This window comes from Rhynchophorus ferrugineus, unplaced genomic scaffold, assembly GCF_030347505.1.
Source record: "Rhynchophorus ferrugineus isolate W39M unplaced genomic scaffold, kcgeb_rfMv2 rfM1, whole genome shotgun sequence".
NCBI classification, from domain to species: domain Eukaryota; kingdom Metazoa; phylum Arthropoda; class Insecta; order Coleoptera; family Curculionidae; genus Rhynchophorus; species Rhynchophorus ferrugineus.
The window spans coordinates 17,737,473-17,763,906 of record NW_027472580.1 but is presented as its reverse complement, the minus strand read 5'-3'; the positions used below and the strand labels follow the sequence as shown (position 1 = coordinate 17,763,906).

Sequence of the window (26,434 nt, the reverse complement as noted above, 5' to 3'; positions counted from 1 at the left end):
CTTCTTCTTCAACAAGGATGTATAGATATAACACATCGATTAGTTAAAACGTATGTCGTAGATAGGGACCTCGTGTTAATTTACAAGATATGTCAATTTTTCCGTAAATAAAAAATCATTATTTTTCTTTAAGTATTTAATTTGCCGTTTGAATAAAAAGAAGTGAAGAAAGTATTATTCTGTGTAATTCTTGAGTTATAAAGTACTATAACATTAAAATGACTCAAAATAGGTGAACTAATTTTCTGTGTTTTTATTTAAAGTTATCCCTTTTTTGCTTTGTAGAAAACGTAGTCGGAGTTTTCAAGACGAAACAGAATTCATGCCGTTATCAAAACGAATTAATAATTTACATATAAATAATATGTTAACCGAGCAAAATCCATCTGTGACAAATTCTGAATGGAATGCACAAGGTTCAACCAGTCATAATGTCAGACTTCCAGAATCTCCGAGTGGCTCAGAACAGAGTGTAGAACTAAAATTTAGTCCGTCATATGCACCTGAGTTGAATGAATCACAAAATCCTCATTATTTTAATATAAATAAAATGTTATACGAAATGTATCTTGAAAGGTTAAACAGAGGGTGTCATCAAATTTAGATAAAAATAATATTTGTGATGTATATTCAGGCAGCGCAATTTCTGTAGTTTTGATGATGAATGAGACAACTAAGTCGATAAATGAGAACTAGTGCTGTTTAGAATTACAATTTCGGACATTCTTTTTGTACTGCCAATTCTATTTACTATTATATGAACTTTTTATTACTATCTTTTTTTACCAAAACATTATTTATTGTGATCACCTTTTGAAATCTTAGAATATGTATTTCATTAATAAAATGTACATCTTTTACGCTACATATATATATATTTAATTGGAAAACTGGTAGCTATTTTACTTTATAGTATTTATTATATCGTATTTTTAATTGTATGTAGTATTATAGTGACAAGATACGAGCAATTTGTATACAAGATTTTTCATTGAAAGTTAATAAAATTGTTATTGAAAAACATTATTGATTATTTTCAGTAAATTAATTAAATTTGCAAAATCAGTTTACAATTTTAAAATTGTTATAAAGTCGATAATTTTTAATATATCTTGTATAATACTCATAATTGAAAAATATATTTTTCGTTTAACTTGTTGACATTTTTATTACTCTTTGTCTATCCTTATCTAAACACAATAAAGTATGCATAATAAAATAACTTTTTTCTAATTTTTAAGCAACAAGGTTATTTACAAAATCACTATTAAAAATTTTAAAATTAGATAAAAACAAACGAACAAAATTAAAAAGTTGTTTTTTAAGGATATCAGTAATTTACGCGCGAAAAATTTAAACGTGAAATAACTGTAGTTAAAATGCCCTCTATGATGACGTTTGAACAAGAATTCTTGGCAAGCCAACTAGAACGGAAACGAATGGAGAACAGCGGACATGATGAAGTAATGTTTGTGTGAGGTTTTGTTAAGTTTTGTGGACGATATAACGGCTTAAATCCACGGTAAGTACCTTTATCTAAAGTAAAATTACTATGATGTGCTTGCGGGAGATAACACGGAGGATTTCGCGGGTCACGTTTGTCCAAGGGTAGGGAGCTTCGTCGCCGTGATGTAGAAATTTGTGGAAGGGGTGCTCGTAACATACGTATTCATCCCCACAATCTTTAGGAAAGTGGTGGTGGATTTCCTCCACCACGTTTAGGTAACGTCATCGCCATAGATACGCCTCGAGTTCCAGATGAGATCACTTCAAGTTTTTGATGTGGGAATTTTTCAAGGTGAACGACCTAAAATTCTAAATGTAAAATTTTTGATGAAAGTGGCCATTTTATTCAGTTTACAAATTTTGAAAAACTTTAGAGAAACATACGCATTAGATGATTCCGTTTTGAGGTGAAATCGCAGTAATTATGGAGAATATGGTTTAGTAATTCTGTTTGGCTTACTCAAAAATTCAGTTTATAGGTGAACGACCTTAGTTAAAAGACAAAAATGTGTTCCTCATAAATGTCTTTATTTCGAGATTTTTAAGGTTATATTTTCATATGTAGTTCTACAGTTAGCACATAAATACTAAATTATTTATAAGTATTATGGAATAGGTGTTTTAAAAGTGAAATAAACTAAATTTGGAAATAAGAATACATTCATTCACTGAAAAATTTGCTTAGCAGGTGTTTACTACTGGATTATAAAAGGCACATCTGGTTAACATTTCAATAGCTGGAATAATTTTGGTACTCCCGTGAACCTCCAACGTTTCTATTTGGCATTCTGTCACTAAATTTACAATAATGTCACTGACACAAATAAAATTATTTATTTATTATTTTATATATAGTATTTAACGTTTTTTGTAATAAATAAGTCAGAATGAAAGTACACGTAGTCAAATACATGTATAGCAAATTAATACCTACAATACTAATAACTTTGACATAATTATGATTAATTATTCAGATTATTCTAAGTAGAGTATATGATATAACTCATAGAAAGTAATTTAAAACTTTCACCCGACTTTAATAATTGACTATTGAAAATACACCATTAAATTTTCAAACACTTTTTCTTTTAGCATTTGTAAATAACGATTGAAAAAATAAATACCGTTTCATTGATATTTAGTTCCCAGAAAGTACTGATCATATAATCATTGTTTTTATGATAGTTTCATAGTTCTTTGTCTAATACAACGAAGAAATCTGTTCAAGGCAATATGAGAAGGCCAAAACTATGTCGCAAGATTTTCGTTGTAATACCTACCACAGCTATTTTGTTTTCTTTTCGCATGTTTGTATGTGAGAGTAAAGCAACTAAGTGCATGTTCATGTATTATGCTAAATAAAAATAAAATACGGGAATGCTTCAATAAACTGTTCATATTATTATAGCTATTATTAATTGAGTTTGTTTGCAATTTAAGTCTTAAAATCATTGTGATAATAATTTTTATAATTGCGAGTTATTTCAAAGATAAATGAAGAAGCAAGGTCTTTTTGCAAAAAGTGGAAATGTTGATGTTAAAATATGCTTATTGATTTATTCCTTATAGATACCGTTTTTAAAATTGTATATAGAAATTTTAGTGTCTTATAATGTGCAATTCGTACGATTTTCTTATTATTATTAATAATAAATATAAATATAAAGAACTTTATTGTTTAGATGTGATAAATGTGACACCAAACTAAGTTTATTTTAAAACATATAAGTACTTTCTAGTTCTTTAAAATATTTTACATTAAAACATATACTTTCTTATTTAAATCTGTTTGTGCTTTTTAAATTTTGTGGGACAGTCCAGTCGGTTTCTCGAATGAATAACAATTTATAATTTTGATAAAATGTGTTTGTCGTTACAATAATTCTTCCATCTTGGTAATTTGGAGTTCTACCTATAAAAACCACCGTTTTAGTCACGTTTATTTTTTAGTCTTGACTTTTTTTCATAGGCTCCTATGGGTCATCAATAAATTAATTAATTGTTGGCTATATCAGACGATTATTTCGTGTTAGACTTAATACTATTATCTATAAAAACACAAATATCCATGGTAAGAACAGCAATCAAATCTGTTGAATATTTTAAAGTCTCTTTTCTACCAACAAAGCTTTATCTGGTTTGGACCTACAGTTTGACGTGAGCTCCGAACCACCGTCCTCGGCATTAAGCCTACCAACTGGAAACTGACCACCCACTTAGAAATCATTCCAGAAGACATCCGGTCTTACCCAACCTGTCTACTCGCGTGACTGGGATCATTTTCCATGTCGGATTTTGAACTCTTGCCTAAGGACAATCACAAACATAAATTTACGGCCATGCTCCAGCAGGCTTCCAACCCGCGACTTCTGTGCCAACCAAGCCGGAAATCTATTTTCTTGATTTAGTATTTGTTCCTCGTGTGATAGTTCCTCATTTTGGACTTTTCCCATTCCATGTAAACATCTGAAAACAGTTGATTCTTCAACTGCTAAGCTGTTTTAAAAATAATTGAGAGTTTTATCTGGGTTTTCATTCAATAAATCTTACAATTCATTGTCATCGAACCATCATCATACGTTTCTAAAAGTGTTTGACGTAGGTCGGCAGTAATTTTCTTCAAATCAAACAAAACACGCAAGGAATGTCGGAATTACAATTTTAAGCATTCCATGATTCTATATAAGAGCGTCTATATACACTTAATAATTATATAATACTAATTACGCAGACAAATGTCAAAATCATGATATTTGAAAGTTTAGGTTAGGTTTATTTAACAGATTAGCTTGTTGTGTAAAAGTTATTTACATTAATACTTCACATTTTTACCAATAGATACCGCTGATCGAAGTACTTTCAAGCATCCATTAATGTCCAAAGAATTTTATAGAACTTCGAAATAATCCGTAATTTTAACTTGAAGCTTCTGCTTCAATCGGATTTATTAGAATTATCAGCAGTACCAGTCCCAAGACATAATATTTTCTTCTTCTGTCAGCTCGCATTTGATTATTATCTGAACTGCAATGTTTGACGTATATTGATGTTTGGAAGAATTTTGTAGATATTTGACAACAGTGTCGACAAGTAAAACCTAAACTAACTAATTCGGTTACATTTTCTGTTACATCAGGTATCATTTTGTTTCTTTTCAACTAGGGTTTAATGATAAGGATAAATCAACTCCGATTTTAAAACGAATGTTACATTTTTACAAATTGCAATTGGCAATATATTCGATGTCATCTATGATGTATTGGATACTTTATTGGAAGGACTATATAGTCTATTCAAAGTTATTTTGTACATACGTCATCTAAATTTGTGACGACAAAAGGTCGTAATGTTACCGCATCAACTCAGTTTGGTTTTAGTTCAGTTTGGCTTTGACATACAACAAAATTTCAATTTAAATAATATGATTGAACAAAAATGTTATCAAATATAATTAATTTTAACATTATAGTACATCTAGAAACTACAATTAATTATACAGCCACAATAGTTTATAGGTTAGAGTTATAACCTCTTATGACTATTGTTTTCAAGAATTTTAGATACGTCTGACAACCAGACGATTTTCACAGACTCTTTCGTTTACGCGTTCGGATTAATCAGACAGTATTGTGTCTCTTTTTAACTAGAATAAATTGGGAAGAAAAATATTGTCTGATTCTGAAACGAATTTACAAATTGCGGCAGGCACTACATTAAACATCTTGATGACGTATGTAAAAAAAACTTTGATTAGACTATAGTTTTGGGTACCCTTGGTCGATTAAATACTATAATTATAAGACAAAAATTAACGTTGTCACACGGTTAAATTATTCATATTAGTATATTGTTCCCTTGTTATTATTAATAATTTTCGTTTCATTTCGGATTGTTAAAATCTTTCTTTCATTAAGTTTTTTTACACTAAGAGATTCCTGTTATTTGGGTTTGCAATGACTAATGGCACCCCGTTTCTCAAAGTATTTGGTTGTTTCTGATGTTTCATTGAGCATTCAGAATCATCCTCGGCATCTTATTTAGGAGCACTTACAATATCGATTGAGACTGGTAGTTTACTTGATCTAAAGACGAGAAGAAACAGTGCTCAAAAGAAAAGTCTATTGAGTTTTGAGGAAGAGGCCAAGGTTTAGCTTAGATTTTAAGAAACAACATGTTTAATCGCAGAATTTAGAAGGCCGACCAAATAAATTTTTTTCTAAGTAATTATTTCTTTGTCGAAATTTTTTTAAAAGAAAACTCGGGATTATTTTAACTTGTTCGAGTCATATGTGTAATGTAAGAACGATCACAACCGCAAAAAGATGGGTCCAATAAAAAATTAACTGTATAAACTTTAGGATGAGTAGTACGATGAGGTCTGTGGATCGGTTTAGATTAGAAATACTGTTATTATTTATTGTACAAGATTGTTTTAATGTTGAATCAATTTTTATTTTTATTTCAAGTTTATTACAGGCATTTTCAAGAATTATATTGAATTTAAAAAAATTAGGGATTATTTTCTATCTGTGGTTCTGTGTAAGTGATAAAAAAACATTCACGTTAACGAGACAGAACCAGGGTCGCCAAGGGTTATTATCGGTCTTTCCGGTCATTTTCGCAGCCCTTAATATTTAACAGATGACAATCATTTCGGCGACAACTTAAATAGCAAATACCGAAATACATTATATATTCGAAATTTTCTAGACATTTGTATTGGGACGCTGAAAAAAAATGTATATTTTGTTTCGAATACCCTTGAAAAACAGACAAATATTAACTGTATAACGAGAACTGGATAAAACACATGCTTTGCTTTAATTAATATACGTTTAATTAGTTACCAAATACTATCTCGCATGTATTTATAATAAGAAACATAAAACATTTTTTAAGTCGTGTATATAAAATACAGTATTTTAACTATTTTTATTTAAAATACAAAATAGTCATCTGTTAGAAGAAGAATTAACAGACTAGAACTAATCCACCCCAGCTTGTTTATCAATAAAAGAAGAACTTCCTTTCAGGAACGTTAGACTTTTAAATGTACTATCAGACAAACAGCCTTTTCTTGGGGAATTAATGAAACCTGCAACAAAAAAATAGTCTTTATACAGGTCCTGATGAGCTCAAATTTGTATTGTTATATGGCCTTTAAATTAGTTTTAGATTTTTTTAAATTTAAAGCTTTATTGTGAAAAATCGATATAATGTATTTTATTTAAACTATTTATTGTCCATCTATATCCTCTACTTTTTCTAATCTTTCAAACAATTTACGGATTTCGTCTCAAAAGAAAAATGTATCATTTGAGACTATCCACGAATCGACCCATTTTTTGGTATCCATATGTAGGAACAAGCAATAATGAAACGAGTCAAGGTCTGGAGAATACCGCTGCGGTCAATTGGCTTTGCAATATATGATCGAACGTTGTCATGCTGAAGAACAACATGGTTGTGTCTTTGTTCGTATTACGGCCGTATTCGTGCAGTGCTCGGCACAAACACATCATTTGGATTCCCATTGATGGTTTTAGCAGGTCATATTACTCCATGCCATAGATGATCCTACTAAATACAGAGCATATATTGGAGCTATGGATTTTCGGATTTTTCTCGTTTTGAATTATCGTACTTTTCATCACCAGTAATAATATGAAGCAAAACACTTCTCCGGTTTTGGCCATGAATCGTTACCATAGTCTTCAAGCGATTGGAAATGTTTTCTTGTGTTACTCTCAACAATTCTGCACATTTTCTCTGAATTTTAGATGAATCCCTGGATGATTTTAAACCGTCCTTATAATTTTTTTGCTGTCCATAAGCGCAAATGCGATTTACACGGTACAAATTCAGGCATTTTCAACGCACTGGAAAATATTTTTGTTCACACTTCGATGAAATGACACATACTAAAAAATGAAGAATGTCAGTGAGGCTTCAACATGACGTTGGTTAGAAATGTACCCGATGCGGTTTACACCATCTGTTTTAAATCATTCAAAATACAAAAACCTCAGCGTCATGTATTTGAATACTAATTACAAATTACATTTTTAAGAAGCAATTGAATTATAAATAACAAATATATATTTTATTACACGTAATTCAAATACAGACCAATTCTGTGTATAACTAAATTTTTTTATGTTCTAGCTCTTTTACACAAACCTATTAATAAAATTCAACGGAACTATCATATAATTCTCATTCGTCATCATAAATTACAACTCCATCAAGTTTATTATTAATATTATTTTAAAAAAGTTTATATGATATATAAAACGGTTATACTTTTGTTGTATGAGTTCTGTGGATCGAAATATATTGGAAATACTATTGTTATTTACTGCCCAAGATTGTTTTAATGTTAAATTAATTTTTGTCTTTAAGGTCTTTCAATGTCTCTTGGCTTTAATTCGTCCGACACAAAATATCCAAGCTTTTGGATCATTATCAACACTTCAAGCGGTTGGAAATGGTTTCTTGTGTTACTCCCAACAATTCTGCATATTCTTTTTGCATTTTACACTAATCATCATGAGTAATGATTTCAAATCTTCGTCTTTACATTGTTTTCACTGCCCATAAGCGCAAACGCGATTTCCACGGTACAAATTCAGGCATTCATCATTTTCATTTTTGATGTTCTTCTCTGATCCTATACGCGAAAATAATAAAATCAACATCTTTACTAGTACTTCTACTTCTGTTTCTACCTCTAAGGCTGAATTGTAAGATTTTGAATTATTTGCTCCATATCTGTGGTAGCGCTTTCTGGCAACGAACGCATTTTGTAAATAAAGTGATGGTAGCATAACGCTAATATAGCTCCATTTATTTCAGATGACAGTTTAAAAAACTTATCAAATCTTTGAAAAATTACCTTTGATGATGACTTTACATTTAACACAAGTTATCCGGAACATGATCACTGTGAAATTCTCTAGTTAAAATTGGTGTAGCATGTCTAGTTAAAATTAGTATGTGACAGAATTTGCTTGATTCCCTCCATTGTTGCCACATGTGGAGTGAATTTGATCATCCATCGTAACATTCTTAATTAATACACATAAATCTTGTGAAAATATCAGTTTAAGTATGAAAATCACAATTTACAAGATATTTGACGGACAGTGCAGGTGCAGTGTTACCAACTTTAAAAATTGACATATTTAGCCATCGCTATTTTGCTTACAAAAACTATCGAGCATTATTTTCTTCAGATCGCTAAATGTATTTTGGAACCATAAGTACTTGAAATACCAATTATAAATTACATTTTTCAGAAGCAATTGAATTATAAATACCAAATCAGTATTTATATCCTGTATATAACTATGTTTTTTTTAATTGAAACATTAATAATGTGGATTTCTTTTTCACAAACCTATTAAAATTCAAGGGAACTATCGTATAATTCTCATTCGTCATCATAAATTACAACTCCATCCACTTTACTCGATCTGCTTTACATCCTTGAGTATTGCGCTGTTTATTAGTAATATTAGTTTTGGAAAGTCCTCTAAATATTACAGGAAATCCTGATTTTTTTTTGAAAACGGATTACCGAAGCTGGTTTTGTTTATGTACGGGCCGCATCCTTGGTCGTGATATCTCTATATTGAAACACGTCGTCTAGTGTCGAAAATGTTCAATCGCATGATAGATTTCCACGGCGGATGAATGGCCGTCACGAAACCCCGTACGTATCTCGAAAACGGTCGTCTATTAACGTCCACGATAACCGCTACACGAAAAGGTGAAAGTACCGCCGCCGAAGTGGGTAACTGGGTCTCGCAGTCGATTTCTCTTCGCCGACCGATCTTCCGTCTCGGCCGGGGGTAGTCCGTGCGACAGAGACGGACTGAAGGGAGACCGGGCCCGTTCACGTGATCAGTTAGAAAATCGTGCGAGAGTACCGTTCGCTCGAAGCAGAAGTTGTTCTGGGCGAGCTGGTGCGGCGGTACCGCTGTTTTGTAGTGAACATCCCCTCTGTTTCGCAGGCTGTGTTGTGGTGCGGGCACGTTTGATAAGGGCAGGGGTTGAGTCAAGGACACGGACGAACACTGAGCTCGGTTTTCGGTGATTAATAGCGACACCTGCGGTTCCTTCGGATCAGGACACTGGGATGGGCCTCGAGTCTCACTTGGACGACCGGAAAACTGGCGAAACCTCTTTTTATATCGGGCATTTGCGTGTCGATTAAATACCGAGCCTTGATATCTAGGTAATTATCTACTGTAGCTTTATTTAATCATATATGTTGCCGATGAGTTATTACCACTTGAATGACATTCATTGTTCAAGCGAATTGAAAATTCAGATCAAGGAATTTCAGTTTATGAGCGAAATTTCGGTCTTTAATATAACTATAGCAATCATACTACCATGAAGAATTAATATATAAACTATACTATTTATTTTAAACTACTTTCAATCATAATTATACTTGTTAAGTTAATTATAAGTAATACGATGTTTTTTACATATAACATGGATTTTGATATCAAAATATCCTGTTGTAGTAACTTTTACTTGTTATAGACAGAATATATAATGAAAAGAATAAAATTAGAGTAGATACTGTTTTAAGCCGACAAGATCAAAGAATTTCAATTTATAAGCTAAATTTCAGTCCTCAATGACTTTAGCATTTCTACTATTATGAAGAATTAATATGTAAATTCTTTAATTTTATATGATTCATTTTAAAATACATCGAATTATAATTATATCGGTTAAATTAATTATAAATAATACGTTATTTTTTACATATAACATGGATTTATATATCAAAACATTAATATAATCTTATTGTAGGAACGTTTACTTGTTTTCAACCGATTGGATCAAAACATTACAGTTTATAGGCGAAATTTCAGTTTGCAATCTCGTGTATATAATAATATTACCATTATTAAAAAATTTATTATAAGTAATTATATTATAAATTATAATTATACTAAATAAAAACATATTTTTTATGGTCGGTATAGATATTACTACATCTATAAATATTATTCTATTACCAATTTTTACTTGTCACATGTTGAACAAGATATACCATAAAAAAGGAAAATTGCATTAAATAAAATAGTTAACCGAACAGATCAAAGAATTTGAGTTTGCTAGAGAACTTTCATTTAATAATAATTATACTTTGAGGAGTTAATGTGCACACAAACTACAAAACAAAGTGAATAGAAGAGAAAAAATAACAATAATAGCATAATAAAATAAAATACCTTTTATTTCCGTATGAATAATATTTTAAGTAAATATTTTGAGAATACCTGAAATACTATATAGTTTTATAATTTTTATATATTATGGGAATTTGATTACTCTAATAATATAATTTTAAATGGGAATTTTATAATTATATTTCTTAGAAATTATAGCGTTTTAGAATGATTATAATTAATTTCAGGAACATGAATGAAACATTTTGCATTTCTACAATAACCGAACGAACCGAATCCAAGTATTTCATACGAAAATAAATGTAACAATTCTAGGTAATAACTGGTTTGCTATTACTGTGGACTTAAATTTAGGTTATTAAATATTATTAAATTTACTAGGTTATTAAATAAAAATTAGTTTATAGAATAATCTATAATCAATTCAAAATAGTACTGACACGAGTGTCAATATGTGTATGTCTAAAGTTCTAAATTCGTTTTACAGTCAGACAATATTATCCTTGTCATTTTATTCTATTTAAAAAGAGATAGAATGCTGTTAGAGAAATTCGAACATGTAACCGAATGAGCTTGCAAAAGTTGCCCGTTTGCCAAACATCTGAAAATTCTTCAAAATATTATAATTACGGGTACCTTGTTTTAACGCTTTGTTTTAATAAATTTGAAATCGCCGCGGTTTTTATTGAAAATAGTTTTTGCGCCTTGCAACTGCACTGAATATTAGTACGGACACGGTCACTAAAATATCAAAAAAAAAAATAAAAAACAATATAACCTTAAATTCACCAAAAAGAAACCGTGTTTATGCGAAACAGGTGAATCAAGATCAGCTTGATGTTTCAGAGATCAAATATATAAAATGTATTAAAACAGTAAGTAGTTTTTTCAATCGAAATATAACACAATTATTTCAGAGAAAATTGTTGGTCTTTGTTGTTGGTTGTTGTCTGGAAAGTATTCATAAAATACTAGCAAATTTTAATGAATGAATAAATAGTTTTGATTTTTTTTTCTTTTCTTTATTTCAAACCTATTTATATATTTACTAATTTATAATTTATATATACTGTTTTTTAGGCGGATAAACCTAATTTAGTTTCTTAAGTATTATAAATTATATTACGTTAAAATAAAATGTGAGTTTATTGTTTTATGAAATGTCTTACATTCCAACAAATCTTTCGATTTCGGATTAACTCAAATATAAATATATATTATTTAAGTCAAAACTCTTAATTAAAACTGAGATTTAGGCACAAAATTTAACCGTGCGAGATTTGAGATCAAATAAAATGTTGATCAAGTTTCATAGGATATGATTCGATAAAACACAATGTTAATATCAAATAAAATGCCAAGGATAACATGTAATGTGTAAAAAATCAATTTCGCATGTTTACAAACATATAGATGACAATGTCCTCAAACAGGATGCAAAAATAAGTGTTTCATTACATACAGTTTTTTTTAATGTATCTCGGCCGGATTATAGTATCTACCCTTTGACATTACGAAATTATGTCAGAACAGTTGTCATTACTAAGAAAAAAAAAACATGTGCAGATTAAGTATTAAAATATAATTTATTAATGTGTACATTATTTGTTTCAGTGTTTTTACAGACATGAATTTTGCCCAATTTGGTGTTCCCCTATCGGCTGCGATGCCAGTGGCCACGCAGTTCTCCGCTGGAAAAATCACGCAGAGTGTTACCACCCCCAGTGGACAAGTTGTAGGGGTTCTGCAAGGTCAGTTCTGAAATAATAGATATCAATCCTTTTTTTTTTAATCTAAAACAGGGCTAGTTTTGTTTTACATACAAAATTTATCTTTTATTAATATAAATACAAACCATTGAATATAATCTCCTTTCCTTTCTTCTTTTCTGTATTTTTATACAGTGATATTCCTTTTCGTTTTTCACAAATTCTTTAAAAAATGTTGTTTCAAATCCCTTTAAAGGCTGTACGGGCAAAATATTGTGTAAATAAAATTCAAGGTTTGTAGTAAAAAAGCTGCATCTTTAATTTTATTATATTGTGTTCATACTAAATACATAATACCTATACAACAAACCTATATCTGGAGCTAGATTTGTATTGGATGTGTGGAAATGTAATCCATGTTCATAACTTTTATTTAATTCCATATCTAAAAGGTAACGTCATTATTCATAATCATGTAAAATATTATAGAAGCATAGAAAAAGTTGATTTTATTCTTGATCTCTTTATCGTGTAAAAAAATTAACATTTATAATTTGTTTGAAAATTATAGCGCCAAGATATCCTTCAAACTCCAGGTAATAATCATTTAAATTGTCATGTCGGCTCTTCAGAATATCAGTTTTTAATTGTTTCCTCTGTTTCCGAGTTCTGTGGTGGCCAAAAACTTTGAACTGATTTTATTTTCTTCGATATTACAGCCTCCAAAATAATTCTTTCAATATAATTCTTACGCGTTCTATCAGTATCGAAATTAGTACAAATAATACTTCTTTAGCATCCGAATATAACATTTCAGTAATTAAAAATAAATTAACTTATTATAGGTTGGGCTATTTTTATTATTTTTACTCAATTTCCGGACGGTGTGAAAACATTGTTTTTTCGATTAATTGAATGAAATTGATTTCCATTTTTTGGTTTTGTTTTTTCACAGTTTTAACAAAATGTTGAATGATGATTTCGAGTTGACGTCATCTTATTTTATCCTTACAACAAACATGTAGCTCCTGGAACATGTTAGATTTCATCGTAATTTTTAAGGTGGCTGCAAAAAATATCAGTTACATTATCTTCTCCAAATGCATTTCCAACTTAAGTACGGCTTCCATTACTTCCTATTGATTTTTTGAACTCGTAAAATAAACTTGACAGTATAATGACATTTGTGCTTTTATTGTCAACCTGAAAAAAAATTTAAAAATTCTGCTTCATATAACATGTAATTAAAAGCCTGTAAATCATAGAGCTTATAAATGAAAAATTGTGGATTACTTCATTTTCACACATCTAATATTTTAATAAAAGTATGGGATCAATGCCAGGAAAAACAGTTTTAATTGTTAAGGTAATCTCGCAATTCGGGCTACTTATATGTTATTGGCAATATTAAATAACATTATATGTTCTGTATTACTTTGATTATATTTTTGTTACAAAATGTATTTTATTCTAAAATTATTATTAATTAAAATTGCTATTATCCAAAATTATTAATAATCCGATATCAATCGTCATATTTATATACCTAGTTACAGAAAAGTTAATACCAAAATTTGACAAGAATGTCAGAACTCTTTCATCGGATTTGCTAATAACGTTATCCACGCGCCTTGGATTTGTTAGATTACAGGGAAGCGATGAAGATCTAATATATGATTGGCTAATTGAGCGTATGGGTATTTTAATAAAATGAATAATATTTCAATTTCGTTTGGTTATATATAACATTTTCGTTGTTTACAGGCGGGTATTTCCTTGAGAAATAAATTTAACTATATTGTTTCTTTTTTCAAAACAATTAATTACCATGCGATTACAATTATCAATATTTTAAGACAATTAGTAGAATTGAACGTTAAGAAATTTCGCCCAAAATATAATCAAACTTGTATCAATAGGTATTTATTATGTTGGTGAAATTTTCTAATAAGCCTTTCTTCTTCAGTAGATATCTTAAAATAATATAAATAAAAGTTTTTAACTTGAAGTATAGAAAACGAAAGAAACAAAACAAAGTAATTATGATATATTTCAATATCGAGGTAACAACATCGATATATTCAATTACGTATATTAAGTATTGATGTATTTCCTTTGCATTTGGCGTTTTTCTACCACCAATATGCTCTAAATATTCCTTGTCTATATGGATTATTTTTCTGTAACTTCATTTCCCATCTAGTAACATTTATGTGCTTTGTATACTTCTAACGTGTTCAGTATTTTCTGCAAAACCGTCAGTGTCCGTTCTTTACTTATTATTATCAGATGTACATGCTTACACGTCATATGTTTTAATACCCACTGTTAGTAACATTGTTTTCTCCCCAATATTGGAAAACCTCCTCTATAGACTGACGCTAACTTCAATTTGCCTTGATCGCTCACTGCTGACGATTTCAGCTAGACTTGGATATAAATAAGCACTCAATTTACTAGTGTACTGTTTTGTTAATCAACTATTTACACCGAAGTGCGATACGATACTTTCTGGCAGCATTGTAACGTGATAGACATACAACCCCACCCTGAGAGAATACTATATTTTCCAAGAACTTTACCCTATCAATGTAGTTCTAAATAAAATAAATGCTCCCAGTAAATACGCATAAACCTGGGAAGTCTTTCCGTGAAGTAAGTCAGATTACTCCGAATCGGTGGCTGTGGTAAAAACGTCCCAAAAAGGCACTCCATGCCGAAAATATAAACAGACAATACGTGACTAACAATGGCCGTTGGTCTATAAAAAAACTTTAACAACCACTGTGAACAATGCCATTAGTATTGATATATACAAATTTAACGTACCCGACCAGTGTTAGATAACTATAACCCTACGATTAAAATAGTCAGGGCGAATCAATTCCTCGAACGTATTGCCAAATTCAGTTTATCAAAAAGTTCCTTTTAAAGTCAGAGCACTTGTCTTTCTTAATTTACTAATTAGTATTGCTTAGCTAAAAACAGACTGAATGAAATCTGATGCGTCCGAACATGTAACCAAATCAACCTATAAAATTCTATTTGTGCTGGCACTGGTCCATACCGTTGTTATATATTAATGTAAATATTATAAAACCACTCTAACCTAAAAACTATTGTTTAATTAACTGTAATTTAAGTCTTTCAATAAATACGCATTTTTATTTTATATACATCAGTATTTTCAGAGTCAAAATGTCAGCGAAAACGTAAATTAAGTGCGGCAACGATGCGCAATATAAATTTTGATGACGTGAATTGGCTGTTTTATCGGAAGGACTATAGTTACGTTTTACAATATTTAAATAATATAATAGTAATAATAATTTTAATAAGGTAATTTTGTTGATATTGTCATATCTAGAATATATTATAATCTTATAAAACCAGTGTTTTGTTATTTTTTTCTGGGTTTTAGCAAAATTTTCACCACCATATGTAAAAAATGAAGAAATGAAATCATAACTATAGACTAACAAATAATAAACATAATAATTACCATAATGCGCGCGCGCAGAATGGACCAATTACATCTTGTTCACTTCCCTGTAGTCTACTGTTATTTTGGATAGACTATATCTGCCTAATCCTACCATCCGTCAGGCGAATCTGTCACTTTAACATATGGGAGGGAAGAAACAAACATAAATAATTATTCCCTTTATTATTTTAAATAAGTAAAGGACTTACATATATTCGAATGCATGGTAGCGGTGGAATTCAGTCTAAGATCATACAATAGTTACATCTGGAGACAAGACAATTATGAAAAAATACCATCTCTCGAAAAAACACAACAAATCGATACCTGTAATTTTAACCGAAAGCGTCATTATATCGTCAAAAAACCTTACAATTAAATGTAGTTTTGTATAAATATCGGTCTAATATAATATAATTTGATAGGTGGAGAGAATGGCGTGCATTATATACGGCCGCTGGATGCTAACCTTTTTGCTCAAGCTGCTGCTGGACGACCTGAATCGCCTACGCCAGCTCAGCAAGGACAGACCCAAACCGTTATCACTTTACCAATTACAATGCCCGGTGCCAAACCGGGAGACCCACAGCAAACCGTACAAATACAGGTAAATACAGTTCAATACTTATTTTTGCTATGGGTCAAACACCCTTTCATTATTTCAATTCTCAATTTTAAATTTTTACTAAAATACTATACCTGAGAACGTATATTTTCTACCTGTTGCAGTTTACTAATTGAAGAAATAGCGAAAGTAAATTATGAGCTTAATACAATTTAATCATACATGATCCAGGAATTTTAATGTTTTTTAACGACTATTAATATTATTATTATAATTATAATTTTCATCAAATATTTTTAACAAAAAGATTGAACCAACTTCACAAAATAAATAAGGAACTCACTAAAAATCAAACTTATCAAATGATAATCAAGTAATTAAACTTAAATAATCTAGGTTTGTTTATTATTTAATTTTTAGTGATTTCCTTATTTATTTTGTGAAGTCGGTTCAATTTTTTTGTTAAAGATATTTTATTTTTCTCATTTTAGTGTTAGATATTTACTCAATAAATTACGCAGTTTTTTTATTTAATATTACAAAGGGATAAGGAAAAATAAGGATAAAGAAACAATAATTGAAAATAAGGAGCGCTTCAGGCCCCGGAGTCCGCTAACTAGCCTAGGTGATTCGACAAAAGTTCTAACCAAACTAGAACAAGAAAAAAATACTTTCCGCGCCGGCAATTGAACCCGCGACCTGCGATTGGGAGCTAAACGCTTATATTCTATAGTTTGAGCTTAAAAAGCAAACTAAATGACTTTTGCAGTGAACGACTTCCGATTTTCCGTCACATCAACTCAGCGTTAACATTATACATAAATATCTGATTATTCTAGATAAAAAATCTGTGAAAACTTTGTAGGAGCCTTTGAAATTTGAGCGTTTCCCTCAATATCCCCCCAACCGGGCCTGATTTGGTTCCAATGGGACCACCTCGGAAGTGCACTCTTTCGAATAAAAAAAGAATTTTGAAAATCGGCCCAGGATTGACGGAGAAATGGACAAACATACATTAAAAAGAAAGTACCAAGACAACGAATTACTAGCGTTATTAGACGTAAACTCAGCTCAAACGCATTATTAACTTGACGAGGGGCAAATAGGTTATAAATCTAAGATGTAATAAGCTGGAAAATATATGTATAACTTTCACCATCGACCACCATTAAACTACCGATGTCACAACTAAAACAAACTATTTACACCACAAACCCATGCTTTTCTCCCGCGTTCTCATTATAATTCAACGCCAATTGAGCAAAATATTATATGAAAGTTGCTCTATTGCAGATTAATTCTATGTATGGAGAAGATTTGTCACGCAAAAGGTTTGTGATGCTGCAACCATGTCAATTGTTGAGATCATCATGCTAACAGACAAATGAAAGGATAGGCTTAAAATTGATAGTTTTATCGTAATATGGTTTAATCGTTTTATCGGAAATATTTTAATAAACCTGACTTGTACCAGTTTTTCCAATAAATGCGCATTTCAACAGCAACAATTAGAATCAGTTAATTCCTGGCCCTAATATTACAATAAACTATTTGAAAACAGATATAAATTGATTCACTTAATTATGATATTACTTAATTTACTTATATGTGCATTGAAATACCATTTTAAACAGGTGCCATTCTAATATCACGATCTCGTAATGTCCTACAGCATTTATTTTTATTAAGATAAAGAAGATCCAAAGCTATGTTTATTTTACAGGTTGTCAACCCTGCTGTAACTCAGGCTAGTGGGGGTAATAGTCCTAAGTATCAACTATCACAAATACCCTTACAAACTTTTGGACAAGGTGCTACTGTATTGACGGTCGCTTATAATGGGAACCAGGAAGGTCTTCAAATTGTAAGTAGACTGTTAATAATAATGGCAGCATAAAAAAAAGATGATAACTCAATTGTATTTTAGTTGGATGGTCAAAATGCTCTTGAGGGCATGACGGTCGTTGCTGCATTACAACCTCAAGACTTGCAACTCTTGCAAGCACAAGCGGACCAACAACACCAGCAACAACAACAAGAGGATCAGCATAGTAGTCCTGATAAAGAAAATACAGATAAAGATCATCCCGTACCAGTAGCTTTAATCAAAACAGGTTAGTTTTCTACATTTCCAAATAATGTACTACGATACATTGGAAAAATTTATAAATTAGAATTATGTAAAGATGGAGAGATGTCGCAACAAGCAGATCCGGAACAAGAACCAGAAGCAATAACTGTACCTGCCCAATATTTACAAAATATGACCAGTTTACAAGACTATCTTCAAAAGGTAATTACTTTTTGTGTAACATTTTAAACTTCTAATCAGTTTGAATTTTAATATTTAGGTGCAGGCACAATCCGTACCATTAACGTCTCTCCATCAATTTCTTAAGTTCAATAATGACATTAAAAGAGAACTTATTACCGAAGATGGTGTTATAGAAACCGTCAGCATACCAAATCCTGATGAACATGTAGGTATAGTATCATAAGCAGATAATGTCTGATCAGTTTTTCTGTTGTAGTGTTTGCTTATGGTATTGCTTAGATATATTGAAATTTATTTCTTCTATATTCCTATATATTATTTTTAAGATATATGCAATAATATTACCTAACAATGAAAATATTTTTAACTCAACCAACAAGATTATAAATTGTTATGATTTTTTATACGTTAACGACAAAAATCATCATAAAAATGATTAATAGGTATTTATATATTAGTTGCTTTCTTAAGATATTACAGAATTCATAAATAGATTGTTGGGGTTTAAAAAAATTATTTAGTACATCTGATAACTACTGTTATTCAGACCAATTTTATTTTATCTTTTGTCAATGCATAGATCAATTTAGATGTTTTCATGAACTACTGCACTACCTGTTCATACTCTTATAAATAGAATACCCATGGCACTTTTACTTTGCATCTAATAGGTTCAATTGAGCATCAAACTAAGTAAATTTACATTACAGTGCTAGTCCATGTGAAAGAATATTTTAGTGTTTCAAAACGAATTTGGTAAAAAATGTAAAGATGTTAAACTAATTTATTTTTAAATCAAGCTTGAATTCATATACTGCTGTTGAAATAAATTATCAAAACTTGAGCACACCTCAAACCGGTTTTGTACACTATCAAATATTTTACCAATAAGTTGCTGGAGAATATGTTTTATTTCTTCAATGTTACTTTTTAATCAATTTATATTTCTTGGAGTACTTTCTACTATTACTTGATAGTAGTTAAAAGTCCAGGCAGCCAAGGCTTCCACTCGGTGTTTTCACCATTTTGTAAATTTGAATTTTATAGACCTTAGTTGAAAGTCATGTCGCACTCTGCGGTGTATATGATGTTAAGATTTGCATTTTTGAGACAACAGTTTAGCCAATTTCCCAAAACTTTAAAGCATGTATCTTTTTATAAGAATAATAGTCCTAATTTAAACTCCCTGTTGATTTCATAGATATTCCTATTGAGTGAGATAATTTTCATTCTTTTTTTCAAATTCTCCCAAAACTATGGGAAAAAGTACTAGAGAGAGACAGATAGTACTTTCAAATATATGTTGTAGATAAATAATTAATTTCCAACAGCAAGATCCTAAGATTCAAGGTTTTAGTATATAATAGCGGAATGATATAAAAAATTCTTACATTCCTTCACATATTCGAAGTAATTATAAATAGTATATCCAATAAAACAGTAAACTCATATAATCAAAATATATGACGTCAAAACGTTGCAATGTTGCCGCATCTATCATGTAGAGTTCTATATAGTGGACTGGAGGCTTAATCCACGTAATTAACATTAAGAATTTTACTTCAATTTCTCGTACTTTCAATCTCTTAACCCCCTTATACATACTTATATAGTTATCCTATATTAATTATACCCGACCTTTATTGTTTACACTCTCATCCTCTGTCTTGGTAATTATCAGCAATGGATCCCATAATTCCACATCCCCAAAAGTTTCAGTACTGTCACTATTCAAATCAATAAAAAACTGGTAATTTCTAATCTATCTAACACTTGTTCATCATGTTCTGTATGTTTAATGGAGTTCATCCAGACTAATTCACATCAGAAATATCCACTGTTATTATAAACAACTATATATACTTGTATATCCTTCTGAACCTACATGTCTATTCTAGTAATTCTGTGCCACACCCTATATCAATTGGATTGAATATGCAGTGATAGGGAGGAAGATTTAATATTAACAGGTCAATTGAAAAGTCCCCGGCCTACCATAGTAAAACACATTTTTTGGCAAAATTAGTTTTTTTTTATTCAACATAATTCTCTTCACGGTGATTTCGTCCTTCAAACGGTCTAATAACGCTATGTAATAGTCGCTGTTGGTCCTTCCATTTTCAAGGTAGTCAATTAAAATTATTCCATACGCGTCCCAAAATACAGACGCCATAACCTTCCAGCCGAGTGTTGCGTTTTCCCACGCTTTGAAGCGAGTTCATCGTGTGCAGTCCACTCGGATGACTGTCGATTGGACTTCGGAGTGAAATGATGGAGCCATGTTTCATACATTGTCACATATCGACCCAAAAACTCAGATTGATTGCGCTTGATCATCTTCAAGCACTACTCCGAATCATCAACTCGTCGTTGTTTTTGGTCAAAAGTGAGCTCGCGCGGCACCCTCTTTGCTCAACAGAGCTTTCTCATATCCAAATATTCGTGAATGATATGTACACGTTCAGTTGATATCTTTAGTGTCTGCTATTTCATTCATTTTCAGTTTACGGTCATTCAGAATCATTTTGTGGATTTTATTAATGTTTTCGTAGGCAACGACCTCTTTTGGGCGTCGACTGCTTTCACCGTCTTCCGTACTCATTTCACCACATCTAGACTTAGCATACCAATCCTTGATGGTTGATTTTCCTGGAGCAGTGTCCGGAAACTCGGCATCAAGCCAAGTTTTTGTTTCAGCTGTATTTTTCCTTTCAAAAAAGCAATATTTTATCAACACGTGAAATTCCTTTTTATCCATTTTTTTTTCACAATAGCAAAAGTTGCTTCCCTCAAAATGCTGTAACTCATAAACTATTGATTCAACAGCTGTCAAATATATACACGCATTTTTTGAGGAGGGTTAGGGCTAACTAAAGAACATATGGATTTAATTCTAGTAGCGCCATCTATGTGTCAGGCCGGGGACTTTTCAATTGACCAGTTATGTTGCCGTATTGTTTAGCCATCTGATCTACAATGTGTCTTTTTTCCAGGCCTATTCCAAAATTTCATTTAATTTACTGAGTAACAATTTTTTTCATTTCTCGATGGTGGTCGGCCTTGGAGAAAAACGGTAATTCTGTCCCAGGAATAAAACCATCTCTGTTTCCACCATGAAAATATATGCATATATATATATATATATATATATATATATATATATATATATATATATATATATATATATATATATATATATATATATATATTACATATACTAAGTCTGGCCCATCATGAGTGAAGATGTCTCATCTAGGTACACATATTGAAATAACAATTTTTTCTTAATTTTATTATATGCTTTTAAAAATTGTATTCTTTTAAAAGCAAAATCTGGAAGTTCTATTAGACTATTTTCTATGGATACTTTCCAGACTTTTGAAAAGAAAATATTCTTTTCTGAAACAGTTGTATTAAGTTATTTTTATATCTAGATAACTTTTCAGTTTTTATACACTTCATAAATATGACCTTGAGTAGAGCTTGAGTTAAGTTGAGAAGTGTTAAAGAACAAAAATTTGGAAATTAATCAAAAGGCCAAAATATTTGCCGGTATATAACTCGTATATTAATATCACTAATGCAGACATTTGGCAGTCAAGCAAATTTTATGGGCTTAGTCGGTCACATGTTCGTGCGCATCACACAGCACTATATCTCTTTTTAACTAGAATAAAATGGAAAGGAGATATTCTGTCTCATTTTAAAACGAATTTACTACATTCGACATCATGATAAAATGAGTTGACTGTTATTTTGAATAGACCATATGTTCAATATTGTTGTTTTTGTTATTTTCTTATATTTGTTTATTTGCATGCAAGCAGGCGTCTGTTCAGTTTGGTTTTTGTTTTAATTGTGTATTTTCCTTTTGCGAAAAAATAGTTCAACTTTCAGGATCAGCTCATCATGAATGACGTTACTGATATAACACAGGAAGAAGCCACCGAGGATCCTAATGATAGCGGCAAGAAAAAAAAGAAGTACAAGAAGAAACCACCCAAACCAAAGAAGCCTAAACCTGGACAAGTAGGTGTTAATTGTCAGTAATAACAAAGTCTCATTAAAAGTTCAAAAGAAATTAACGTACGACGGTTGATCCAGAAATAAGGTTCTCATCAATTATACATATAGAGAACATTGCTTATTCTCATAGAAATTTATTGTTGTAAATTGTTGGAAAGCAGAGGTTTTGCTCTATTTTTAGATAATCGGCATCTTTATCTACACATTTTTGTAGACGGTACTCCAATTTCTGTATCCCATCGTCGTATAACTCCGCCGCCAACCCGTTAAGGAAACATTTTGCCTCTTTTTTGATTTCATAAAATCGTCTATCGGGACGCATTAGCCACCCAATTACTACTTTAACTTGGGGAACAAGTGATAATCGTTAGACGTGAGATCCGGAATGTAACGTCCGCCCAAAGCATCAAGAGTTCCTGGGTTTCACCCTCATACCATTCCGTGCGGCTGGAGTCCTTTGAGAGTCTTGTTTCTAGAGCGACTGTCGTATATGTTGAAAGTCGTAGGTAATTTTACGGCATTGTTATTTTTAATGTTCAGGTCCATATAGCGACAGCATTGGATGGCACGACACTTTTTTGTTGTCCAGAGTGCCATATGGCTTATCCCGAAAAGGATTTATTGGAGCAACATTTAGTTGGTCATAAGATTGAGAGACGGTTTATTTGTGATATTTGTGGTGCAGGACTAAAACGTAAAGAACATTTGGAGCGACATAAACTCGGACACAATCCTGAACGACCATTCGTATGTTCAGTTTGTATGAAAGGTAATTTTTTATGGTTAGTTTTATACATTTTATTACTTTGTTCATTTGTTTGTAGGATTTAAACGCAAGGAACATCTGAATCTTCATTTTGTGATTCATTCAGGAGAGAAAACTGAAATATGTGGAGAATGTGGTAAAGGTTTTTATAGAAAAGATCACCTCCGCAAACATACAAGGAGTCATGTAACCCGACGAGCAAAAGTAAGTTATAACATTTAGCTATATTAGTTTTTTTATAAAGCAAAATAAATCAACGTGTTTTTTTTTTATTATTTGTTATATAAGGTTATTTTTACCATTTTTAATTGAAAGGAATGTTGCCATGGTTACCATAAATGTTTGCCGCATCGCAGTAAATGATCGATTTTATCATATAATGATTTTTAAAGGCAAAGGTTCTTTTAATGTTTTCTCGTCATAAATATGGTTGTTGAGTATCTCGCAAAAATGTAATTAGAAAAGTAATTCTGTTAACCCACCAAAATTTTCTGCAATAAGCATAATTTTGTTCATCATCAATTTTAATTGTAGCTTTGAAGCTTACTAGAAAAAAATTGTTAGCGTGTACCAAAAGAAATCAAAAGATGAATTCAAAAAATACTTAAAAAATTTCATAAATGCCTGATGACTTTCACTTTAGCAATTCTAATTATTATTACTTCTACTTTTGTTGCATCTCTTCAGGCTTACTTAGACATGTTGATGTTGATTTGATTTAATTGATTTTTTCCATTTAGGAACAAGCCGAAAAATCGCAAGTATTACTAAAAACTGGTGGAAATCCTGACGCGGTGACTGAATTAAGCAGTGCTCCCATCGCTAATGGCACGGCTCAAGTCACTATTCAAGTAGGCACTGGGGTAAGAACTGAATGTTGTCGGATTAGTGAACGTTTATTAAAACGACATTGTTTCAGGGCCCTAACAGTCAAATACAAATACCCGTTCAAATCCAAGTCCCTCAACATCAGATCCAAATAACGACAAATGAGACTGAGGGGAATCGAACGAGTACGGTGGTACTTCCATCTCCAAACGAGAGTATCTCTATATTGCCCAATTAGCATATAAAGTAAAGGAAGCCTGTGAATAATTGTTGAAATTTATTGATTGCAAGCACTTCCTGTTTGATAGTATTCAGCATGGATACCTAATAGTTTCTTTAATGTACCGTAAATTAATTTTTCCTATTTGTTGTTGGGGTACAACGATCGTGTAACAAATAACTATGAGTCTTAGTGCTACCCTCCAAAGGCTTGTATCTATTGGCTATGTAATGTACCCTAAGGTATCATTAAAGAAATGTTAGGTCGTTTGCAATGGCCTTATTAAAAGAAAGTTACAGATTGTTAAACATTATTTTTCCACTATATAAACTGATATGTTTGTGATGATCTTTATGTTGAAAAGGGGTATTTTTATAGGACTCATACTATATGTGATTAACTATTTATATTTGAATATATAGAAGATTCATTAAATTGTAATTAGAAAGTATGTTTTTTTAATGTTATAACACGGAAATTATTTTACATGTAGTGTTGATGTCCTATGAATTGGAAATGGATTCCAAGCCAAATAGTGTTTTAAAAAACCATCAAAATTATCAACATCGATTTTATGATTTAAGTTGATAATATATGTTATTAAAGCATTGTATATAATATAGATGAACATAATATTTATTGCCTTTTTATACATATACACTTTTAAAAATAGTAATATATTATGAAATTGTAAAATAAATGTTTGCCCACCTTTTAAAGGGGTTTGACGTATCAGGTGTTTCTCTTTTTCTACCGTTTAGGCCTCAGTATTATTTTTGCAAGACAGGGTTTACAGTGATATGTCGAATTCCTTCTTAAATGTTTCATGATGGAGGCATGTTGGAAATGACATACAGAGAATCTTGGAAATTTTAGCGTAAAATACTTGAAATATTGGGACTGTGTAGTTACTAAATACTCGCGTATGTATTTCATACAAAGGACAATCAAAGTTGGATAGGATCAGACCTATTTGAAATAGAGCTGTTGCTGCTTGAATAATAAACTACATAATAAACCCTTGTAATTAAAATAAAGGATGTTGGATTAATATAACATGTTTAATGATAAAAATTATCCAAAGATTCTCTCTATACCTTAAAAGGAAGAATTGTGATAATGCTGAACCGCTCTTTAGTTGTTTTAAAATCGGGGATATATAATGATTTCAAATTTATTTATTTATATTATGTATTTCGCTTTGTTTATGTACAAAATAACTTAGTTAGAACTGAGGTTTTGGGTAATATTTTTTCGAGTATTAGATTATTTTCAATATTATTATGGTAATCATTTTGAACTGATATTCAAAAATGTTGTATTAACTGGTGTCGATATATGTATAAAAATATTCACTTTCTTTTAAACTAATACTCCTAATTATTTAATTTTTCAACTACTAAATGACCACTTAAATAAACCGTGACATATTTTTTAATTATTTGCTGTTTTTTTAAATTTACATTCATTTAATATACCAGAAAAATTATATTATAATAAAATTAAATACGGATTTTTTGATGTGTTGGATATATTTATTATAAAAGGTACAAATTTCAAATGTTTAATTACACAGATTCCTTACACTCTGTGGTTCTTGGTTTTAATTTTAATTTTTGGTTTTTATTTTAAAAAATGACGTTATGGAAAATAGATTTAGATTTTTATACGATATGGTAAAAAAACAGTTCTTATAAAAAAATAAAAAACAGTACAACATTGTTTTAGTATTTTATTGTGAAATAAATCCCATAGTCCTTGTAGATATCTAGGCTAGTATTTGCTAGGGAAAAAGGTTAAATTTGCTAAGGTTAAAGTAAACCTATCGTAAAATTCCTCT

The 26,434-nt window shown here is 30.7% G+C and overlaps 2 protein-coding genes across 6 annotated transcripts; both read left to right on the top strand.

Annotated features, from left to right (window-relative positions):
* Positions 1-68: 68 nt before the first annotated feature.
* LOC143195846 (uncharacterized) lies at positions 69-748 on the top strand. Its single transcript, XM_076403321.1, has 2 exons — positions 69-232; positions 286-748. The coding sequence occupies exons 1-2, from the start codon at positions 219-221 to the stop codon at positions 602-604; spliced, it is 333 nt and encodes a 110-aa protein (XP_076259436.1). The 5' UTR covers positions 69-218; the 3' UTR covers positions 605-748.
* Positions 749-1,396: 648 nt separating this feature from the next.
* LOC143195706 (uncharacterized) lies at positions 1,397-26,316 on the top strand. 5 transcript variants are annotated; one of them, XM_076403164.1, is made up of 12 exons: positions 1,397-1,522; positions 12,336-12,472; positions 16,340-16,521; positions 18,203-18,343; positions 18,407-18,593; positions 18,666-18,772; positions 18,831-18,959; positions 22,652-22,783; positions 23,321-23,549; positions 23,605-23,750; positions 24,287-24,409; positions 24,466-26,316. In XM_076403164.1, the coding sequence occupies exons 2-12, from the start codon at positions 12,349-12,351 to the stop codon at positions 24,610-24,612; spliced, it is 1,647 nt and encodes a 548-aa protein (XP_076259279.1). In that variant the 5' UTR covers positions 1,397-1,522; positions 12,336-12,348; the 3' UTR covers positions 24,613-26,316. The 5 variants fall into 5 exon arrangements, with proteins under 5 accessions (XP_076259279.1, XP_076259263.1, XP_076259270.1 ...); XM_076403148.1 differs by having other exon boundaries at positions 22,640-22,783; XM_076403155.1 differs by having other exon boundaries at positions 18,654-18,772.
* Positions 26,317-26,434: the final 118 nt, after the last annotated feature.

Bases quoted from the DNA above. Each gene is read 5' to 3' on its own strand.
- LOC143195706 (XM_076403134.1), top strand. From the start codon at position 12,349: ATGAATTTTGCCCAATTTGGTGTTCCCCTATCGGCTGCGATGCCAGTG. The intron at 12,473-16,339 runs GTCAGTTCTGAA...ATAATTTGATAG, and splicing joins AGTTGTAGGGGTTCTGCAAG to GTGGAGAGAATGGCGTGCAT. The intron at 24,410-24,465 runs GTAAGAACTGAA...ACATTGTTTCAG, and splicing joins CTATTCAAGTAGGCACTGGG to GGCCCTAACAGTCAAATACA.